The sequence below is a fragment of the Acanthochromis polyacanthus genome, chromosome 18, assembly GCF_021347895.1.
Source record: "Acanthochromis polyacanthus isolate Apoly-LR-REF ecotype Palm Island chromosome 18, KAUST_Apoly_ChrSc, whole genome shotgun sequence".
Taxonomy (NCBI): domain Eukaryota; kingdom Metazoa; phylum Chordata; class Actinopteri; family Pomacentridae; genus Acanthochromis; species Acanthochromis polyacanthus.
The window spans coordinates 6,630,685-6,639,433 of NC_067130.1; the positions used below are offsets into that span (position 1 = coordinate 6,630,685).

The 8,749-nt window shown below is 38.7% G+C and overlaps 1 protein-coding gene across 1 annotated transcript; it reads left to right on the forward strand.

The window, feature by feature from the left end:
• The first annotated feature begins 1,548 nt into the window (after window positions 1-1,548).
• On the forward strand, window positions 1,549-8,456 carry svopb (SV2 related protein b). Its single transcript, XM_022194589.2, has 16 exons — window positions 1,549-1,660; window positions 1,834-1,964; window positions 2,956-3,041; window positions 3,125-3,223; window positions 3,302-3,373; window positions 3,465-3,589; window positions 3,667-3,730; window positions 3,825-3,950; window positions 4,792-4,920; window positions 5,036-5,109; window positions 5,868-5,944; window positions 6,028-6,132; window positions 7,076-7,187; window positions 7,287-7,368; window positions 7,458-7,547; window positions 7,780-8,456. The coding sequence occupies exons 1-16, from the start codon at window positions 1,599-1,601 to the stop codon at window positions 7,981-7,983; spliced, it is 1,638 nt and encodes a 545-aa protein (XP_022050281.2). The 5' UTR covers window positions 1,549-1,598; the 3' UTR covers window positions 7,984-8,456.
• Window positions 8,457-8,749: the final 293 nt, after the last annotated feature.

Here is an 8,749-nt window from a genome sequence, read left to right on the forward strand (position 1 = left end):
ACTATAAAATCTAAAGTTTTAGTGGCCAAACTCTAGTTGAGTTGACAACAATGTCCCTTGAACAGCTACTGGACGAGTAGCCAAAGGTGCCAAACACTGAACACGAAATGATCAGTACTGCCTGGTTTCTCCCTGCAATAGATATCTTATTTTCAGGAAGTTATAATCTCTCCTTACCTGTAAAGACCCAACATCCTTGTCCCTGCTGCTGGCATCTGATCCATCTCCTCCCTGACTCTGCTCTTTCTGTTATGGCAATAAACATAAAAAATGTGGTAAGAAAAATTCTGAAATAGCATTAGGAAGAGTAAAAATTGAAGTAGAATTTAACCTCAAAATCACTTTAACCCATAGATACATATTTTTTTCTCAGCCACTTAGATATTTTTTTCACCTCTGCAGACCCTGCATGGTCAACATTACTGCTGGCCGCCTCTGGTCCATCTCCTGCCTGACTGCTTTTTGTTATGGAAATAATCATTAAAAAATCTGAAAATCAAAATTCTGAGATAGAATTAGAACGAGAAGGAGTAAAAAATAGTTGTAAATTTATACCATAGATAGCCTATTCTTTTTTCTCCTCCCTGACTCTCCTCTTTTGGGACCAAAAGACTTAAATACATGGAGAGCAATTGTGAGCACATCTTCTGCCCAGAAATGAAAGAGGACTGGGTTTATTCCAAGAATAAACTAATTAGCAGTAATGTAACAGAGGCAACCACATTTGAATTATTGTTAACTAGCTTAACATATTGATATATTGCCACGTTGTACCTTGTCATCATTTAGCTAACAAGTCTAACATTGTTTACATCCAACAAGGTCACACAACTTACACGGTTTGTTTGGAAAAAAAACTGTGTAAAGTTTTTTGCTTCTTGCTAGCTCTGGCTGGTTTGCTAAACATTACTCCAGACGCACGTTCAGCACAGCTCAGCACAGCAGCACGTCTCCTGTGGAACACCTGCGTTAGCATGCGCTCATGGTGCATTCAAAGACGGCTGGGGAAAACACGTTACTGGATGCTAATAATGGGTTTAGCTGTTGTAACGGCTGAAAAAAGTGCGGGGGACAGAGGGGACAGATGTGGAAAGTGCGGGGGACATGTCCCACGCGTACCCCGCGTCCGTTACGCCCATGTGTTATCAGTTTAAGATTTCGTGTTTTGTTTTTTTTAAATAGACATCATTTACACAATAGTTTCTTCATCTTCAAATTCGATAAAAGAAGAAGCAGCAACTAATCTAATAACTTCTGCATCTTTTGCAAGCGTTTATACTGAGACGTTAATTACAGAGTTTGCTGCTTCTTGTTTCTTTCTGGTTACGTACTTATCCATGGGAGCACTCCACTGGCAGGTTAGGCGTGGACCATTATTGACAACAGATAACAGATCCAGGATACGTTGAAGTGTCCTAATGCAGGTCAGTGAATAACAAACCTGCATTAGCTGATCTAACTCCTCCCTGTTAGACTCTGCAGGTATTGTTCTCTGATTGGGCGTCTCAATGAAACCAGAAGCGACTGCACCAGCAAGTTTGACTACATCTCACCGGTCTGAGTTGTTGGCAGCTGGAAGTCACAGATCTCTACCTGAAATGGACAACTGGACTAAATCAGCTAAAGTCACCTACAAGCGGTGGAAAAATCCTGAACTGCGGTAAACATTTAAATTCATGCACTTATGAGGTGTGATCCTAAAATTTGACGAGAAAACAAATCTGACCTACTCTGTTTACACACCTGAGTGTTTCCTCAGGAAGAAGTAGTTCCTAATGTAGACGCGTTCAGCTGTTATGCTTTTAAAAATCAATCTTCTGTGCTGATATTTAGGGATGAGCCAGATTTTGTGGGTCAGACGGATGAGGATCAGACCACAGACAACGAGATCTGCACGATAGCTTCACGAGCAGCAGCAGGAGGAGCACAGTCTGCATCCAGCTCTGGATCTCATAAGATTGAAGGTTTGCACAACACACTGGTAGATGCAGTTTCTCCACTTTTAATCCTGATAATCTGAGGCTTCTAGAGTTGTGCAAAGTACACATGATTAAGATTTTTCTTTTTATTTCACAGATTTTGTGTGTTTTGGGAAATATCAGTACAAAAATACAAAGATAAATGTAATTTATCTTGGAATTTACCATGGAATTTCATTTTTTTTTAAATAAAAAAATCTTAGAATACATCTCAAAATGTATTATAATTTCCCAAATGTTCCTTTTTATTTAATAGGTAAAATTGCTAATTTCTAAATTAAAGCATCAAAAAGTTGGTTCTGTAATTTTACAAAGACTTGTGCATTAAATGAGATATCTTTTCTTATTACTAACATGTAATTTACACATATGAATATCCTTCATAAAATATTTAAAAAGAAAAACTGCACATGATGTAGTGAAAAATTAAGGCCAGAAAATATATTTTATGTATCTAAATTTACTGTATTTTTATGCATTTATTATTTTAAACTGTTAAACACTGCATTTGTGGTGCTTCATTGCCAAAATATTCTATTTTTTTGACACTTTGTTTTTTTCAGTGTACAAATAAAAGTTCTGTATTCATTATTTTTGCTAAATTAACCGATTAACAGCAAAATGTAAGTTTCAAAAATCAAAGCACTTGTTGTGTAGCCCATGTTGTTACGTTTCATGGTTTTATTTTTAGGCCTCTGTGACTAAAATATTGCTGACTCATTAATGTGTGAGCAATACCTTAACACTGTAGTTAGCTGCTTAATAAAAATTTGGTTTGGTTTATTGTGCGATGCAGCATATTTTCTATTCTGGTCTGACATCTTCAGCTTCAGCACTTAGAACTTTATTAATCTGGCACCTTTTTGGAGATCTGAAATCTTCTTTGAATGTGTTTTAAATATCTTAGTGACATTATTCTATGTTTTGATTGGTAAATGACTGTGCAGACATGCTTTTATCGACTGACTTCTTGCAGAAACCTTCACAGTAGACGATGCACTGGAGGCCATCGGCTTTGGAAAGTTTCAGTGGAAAATCTCTCTCTTCACTGGACTGTCATGGGTGAGAATCCTCATTAACACACAGAAAGAACTCCTCCCTGATGTCCAGATACAGCTCATCTCTCATGTGCTGCTCTTCCTCAGGTAGCAGATGCCATGGAGATGATGATCCTCAGCATCTTGGGCCCTCAGCTGCACTGTGAATGGAGGCTGCCCGGCTATCAAGTGGCGCTCATCACATCAGTAAAGTCTCTTTTGAAGCTATTCTACAGCTTGTTGACTTTGTAATGTGTGCTAATGTATTTTTCTTTTCGGCATCAGGTGGTGTTTGTCGGGATGGGGATCAGTTCACCTCTGTGGGGGAATGTATCCGACAAGTATGGCAGAAGATTCGTGAGTGTCATATCCGGGGTTTTCATCCACGATTTAATTGGTTTTGTGCATTATCTCAGATACTTTCTGTACATGTGCGTGTGGTAAACAGGGTCTTACGATTTCGATGTGCTGGACTCTGTTCTACGGCCTGATGAGTGCCTTCAGTCCGGTATACGGCTGGCTCTTGGTCCTGCGAGGCCTTGTAGGTTTTGGTATCGGAGGAGCTCCTCAGTCGTAAGTTCACTGCTTCCATCAAAGATGATGAGATTTCTTCATGACTCTTTGAAATCTAACATGGAGTCTGCACTCAGGGTGACGCTGTACTCAGAATTCCTTCCAGCAAAGTCGAGAGGCATCTGCATCATGCTGATTGCGGTACTGTTGCAATTTTATCTTCAATGTGAGACTTTTATTTCCAATTGGAGCCTGATTGAGTGCACCGCTCATCAAATGTGTTTGTGTGCTTTAGGCGTTCTGGGCCATCGGTGCTGTGTTCGAGGTCCTCCTGGCTCTGTGGGTAATGCCCACTCTGGGCTGGAGGTGGCTGCTTGGCCTGTCAACGATACCGATGGCAATCTTTGTTTCCTTCTGTTTTGTAAGTGTGCTAGTGAATAACACAGGTTCCTAAATGAAACCAGCTGCATAATTGCGTGACTTTTTGTATCATAGTTGACATTTTTGCTGTTTTCAGGCCTAAAATCAACATGACCGCCTAAAACCAAACACCACATGGCATTTTACACAAAGATTCTTCTAAATATTATATATATATATATATATATATATATATATATATATACACATTTTATATATAAAATTGAAATTGAAAGTTATTTATAAAGATATTTTAGTAAACCTGTTGAAATGCCATAAATCCACACTTGACTCACACACTACTTTATATTAAATAACTCAGAAAGCCTTGGAGTCTTCCAATCTTTTCTTCAGGAGGAAATGACATCATGTGGAGCAGGTCATGTGATCTGGAATTGACACACTTCCTTGAGAAGTGTTTTTGTAATGGGTAACTTAGTGGAAAGTGATTTCTCGGACACAGATACAATTTGTTATTTTCCATACAAAATTTGATATATTGGCAGAAAAGAAACATCTGCCATCATTATCTCAACTTGATATAAAGAACACAATCAAAACAAATTTTTAATAAGCTCATTTTATTATTGTTTAACTAATTAGAAGGTGGTTGTTTTTAAATTGGGACGGTTTTTAGTTGACATTTTAGTGATTTCCAGTCATTTTTATTATTAAGTGATTATTTACATAATAAATAATTATTGAATTTGTAATGACGTGATCATAATGAACTTAAAATACATTGGTTTTCTATTATTTTTAATAAAAATGTATGTTAGATATATCCCAGCTTTTGACCCAGCTACATTTACACTCTCAGCATAATTTTCTTCGTTACACAGTGGCTTCCTGAAAGTCCTCGGTTTGACGTGCTGACTGGAAGAGGTGAAAAGGCCTTGGAAACTTTAAGACGCGTTGCTAAGGAGAACGGCAAGACAATGCCTCAGGGGAGGCTGATCGCTTATCAACAGGTGAGTGTGAAGATAAATGGTTTGTTCCAGATGTGAAAAATAAGGCATGTGTGAGTCCAATTAGTCGTGGAGAGTAACAGACAAACTTATTATTTTTGTCATTTTACTTTCACAGAATGATCGTGGACGAATCAAAGACCTCTTTGCTGGTGAACACTGGAGGACGACTCTTCCTTTATGGTTTATATGGTTAGTCTGAGTAACACGTTATCTCATTTTCTAGTGTAGTCATCTTATATTTACAATTTAAAAAAAGCTAGTTAGCCTTTATTTGTAGAAATGGATTATCTAGTCAAAGGAAGATCATTTTAAGTAATTCAAGTAAAATGTCAGTTGCGTTGTCTTTTTCTTAAACTTATTTTTAACAAGACATCTCTGAGTGGTTTTTAAAACTTATTTCAAGATTGTATCTGCAGGCTGCACATTAGCTCAGTGGTTAGCACCGTCGCGTCACAGCTAGAAGATCCCCAGTTCATGTCCCTTCTGAAAAAAATCACTTATGGCACTGGCAGTCAGATTTTCTTGCTTACACCTCTAAAGCTTGGCCCTAAGTTTGACCAGACATTTCTGTAGTGAGCTTTATTTCCATCATTTGTTCTGATCAAAGGTAAATATTCAATCAGGGAATGCCAACTTGGCAAAGCTCCAGGTCTACTAATGTGTCCGCTTGTAGTTAAATGACTGAGGACAAATGAGTTTAGAAGTGTGCTCCGCTTACCGGAATAATGCAAATCCATTTATGAATAGCTGACCTGGCAGAGTGTCAAGATGTAAGTGGAAGACTTTTGTTGACATTGGAACAGTTAGTATGACGGAAGTAGTGACTGACAACACCATGCTGAATCACAAGGAGGTGGCCTTTTCTTGCGTGCACACATTATGCTCTATTTATCAGCTGTCATGCACAATTTAGTTTCTAGAACACTTTTTGTTATTTTATCACTCAGGTTTGCATACGCCTTCTCCTATTATGGGATTGTCCTGTTGACAACTGAGCTGTTCCAAGCTGGAGATTCATGTGTAGGTATGTAACAGAGTCCTTTATCAGCCCAAATATTTGTCATAATGCATCTTAAATTCCAACAAATACTAAAATATTCCTTATAGCAAACCAAGGAGCCAAGATTGAACCGACCTGCAATCTTGAATGTAAATATTTAACATCAGCTGACTACAAGGACCTGCTATGGACGACCTTGGCTGAGTTCCCAGGTGAGATGTTCCCCATTTATGTTTAGTGATGTCAAGGGTGTGGCCTGCATTTGAAACCATCAAGTTTAATGTTTCTGTTAATAAGTGTGTGCGCTCACATGCAGCAGGTGTCTTTTATGATGCCTGCATGGCAGCAGCTGCTGGAGGCATTCTGTTTTCCGGTTGTCAGTTTTGTTCTTGTGAACACGATATGTTAGGAATGCCTTGAGGGGATTTCTTTAAACTTGATATGAGTGTTTATTTAAACTTGAAAATGAACTGATTCAATGTTGGTGGTGGAAAGCCTTAGGTCAAAGATCACTGGGACCTCACAAAACACATTTATGGCCACAACTCAAGAATACTTGTGTTGATTTTGACTGAATTTCACAAAGTCTGAAAGAACAAAATGATGAAATGATGACATTTTATATCAAAGGAAACTTCAATATTCAGCATATTCTGCTGTAAATCAGAGACAGTAAGAGAGACTGACTGTATTTGACATTTGGCTGAATGCTGATATGGTAAAACTAATCTTGTGTGCCTACCAAATAAACACCTTCAAATGTGGCGTTTCTGTAGAAATAAAATGAAACATCACCAGGAATAGATAGAGATGCATATTCTGCAAAAATTCAAGAGCAGTTCAATTTTGTGAAAATATTTCTACATTTATAGAAACTAATTTTCAAACTTTCATATTAAACAAAAATGCCATGTAATTTGACATATGCATTAAGCACGGGCATTACTTTTAAATCTAAAAGGCAATAATGTTATTTTTATAAAAGACTTGTTGTGTTGACTCACAGCCCCGGGCCACAGCATGATGAAACTGACATACAAAAAAAAGCTGTTTAAGAGCAGGACATAGGCTGCTGGATAGTTATTTTTGTTCATAATTTATCTTTTACAACTTTAAATGTAGCTATTTATCATTTATATTTCATATTTGTTTCAGGTCTTCTAGTTATCCTTCTGGCAGTTGATCATATCGGCAGGAAGAGAAGCATGGCCTTGTGTTTCTTCTTGTTTTCTTTATGTATTCTACCGTTATTTGCCTGTATTGAGAGGTAAGTTTGTTCCCTCTAATTCCTCATATTGAAATAGCATTACATTAAAACACCAAGTCCAATATCTAACTCTCTCTGTGTCTGTCCTCATTCATGTAGGATTGCTCTTACAATCCTGATCTTCGTCGCCAGAGCCTTCATCTCTGGAGGATACCAAGTTGTATTTGTTTACACACCAGAAGTAAGTATTATTTTTGCATTCAGTGAGTGTTTACATGAGTCAAGCTGGACTAAATGTATTTTTTGTGATTTTTTTTTTTTTTTAACTAGGTGTTCCCTACAGAAAACAGAGCCTTAGCAATGGGGACTTCCAGTGCGATGGCCAGGGTGGGTGCCCTGATTACACCCTTTGTGGCACAGGTATGAGTTTTTGGTAGATTTAAATGTTTCTTGTCTTCTTCTAGAGCTTACAACAAGCTACAGTGAGTGTTATGTAACACCACATCAAGATAAGAGGATTAACAAAACGAGGATTCAGGGTTTGGTGACCAAAAGACTTTGTCCAAATCTGACCAGGAGTTTTCGAAGTTTGAAGATACCTTGAAATTGACCAAATTGACAGCGTTTATTCGTGTCTGTGTTTTGGTTCCAGGTGATGCTCAGGACTTCGATTTATCTGACCCTGTCGGTGTACTGTGGTGTTGCTGTGCTGGCTGGCATTGCATCCTTGATCCTCCCCATTGAGACGCTGGGAAGGAGTCTGCAGGAGTTCAGCCTTGTCCAGGAAACCAGAGGACAAACGACCACCACAATCAGCCAATTGAATGTTGCAACAGACTCCACAGATCCGCGATAGGTCAACCAGGAAGGATGAGGGGGGAAAAAAGGAAAGGAAAGAATATTATGTCACCTCCCGGCCTCCTGCAGACGGACCGAATCGTCTGAGCGATGATGGGTGAGGAGCAGCAGGAGATGATCTCATTACAGGCAGTGAGGATAATCGAGGGTCGGCCCGATGAGAGCGGAAGTGAACTCATACTCTGGCTGGTTTGTTTGCCTTCTCCTTCACTGAGCCCATGAGGAGCACCGGAGAGGGATTAGGACGACAGTGTACAGACTCTGACACATTTAAACCTGATCTCAAGAGATGAGGAATTTTATTAAAAGTTGCTTCAAAAATATTTATTAATGAAACCCTGTGCCTGATGTGCTGGTGAATGTCGACTTTATAATTACCACGGTTCTACATTATTAACATGTTGGTGGCAGCTTTCTCAAATGTGAGGATTAGATTTGTTTTTAAATTTTCAGTAGACTGAATATCAGAATTTTGGCCTGTTCAGTAAAAAAAAAAAGATGATGTAAAGCAATCGCCTAAAGCTGTGGGACATTATAATGGACGTTTTTTGGCTTTATTTGACAGGTAAGTTGAGAGAAGATATTGGGGGTGGGGGGTGGAGGGGGAGGGCTGCAGCAAAGGGCCTGAGCAGGAATTGAACCCAGGATGCTACATAAGGGATTAAAACCCCTGTTTATGGGTCACCTGCTCAACCAGTTGAGCTATCTGGGCACCCATAATGGATGTTTTTCACCACTGTTTGCCATCCAATAGATAAAACTGT

Bases quoted from the DNA above. Each gene is read 5' to 3' on its own strand.
- svopb (XM_022194589.2), top strand. From the start codon at position 1,599: ATGGACAACTGGACTAAATCAGCTAAAGTCACCTACAAGCGGTGGAAA. The intron at 3,951-4,791 runs GTAAGTGTGCTA...TTCGTTACACAG, and splicing joins TCTTTGTTTCCTTCTGTTTT to TGGCTTCCTGAAAGTCCTCG. The intron at 6,133-7,075 runs GTGAGATGTTCC...TATTTGTTTCAG, and splicing joins GACCTTGGCTGAGTTCCCAG to GTCTTCTAGTTATCCTTCTG.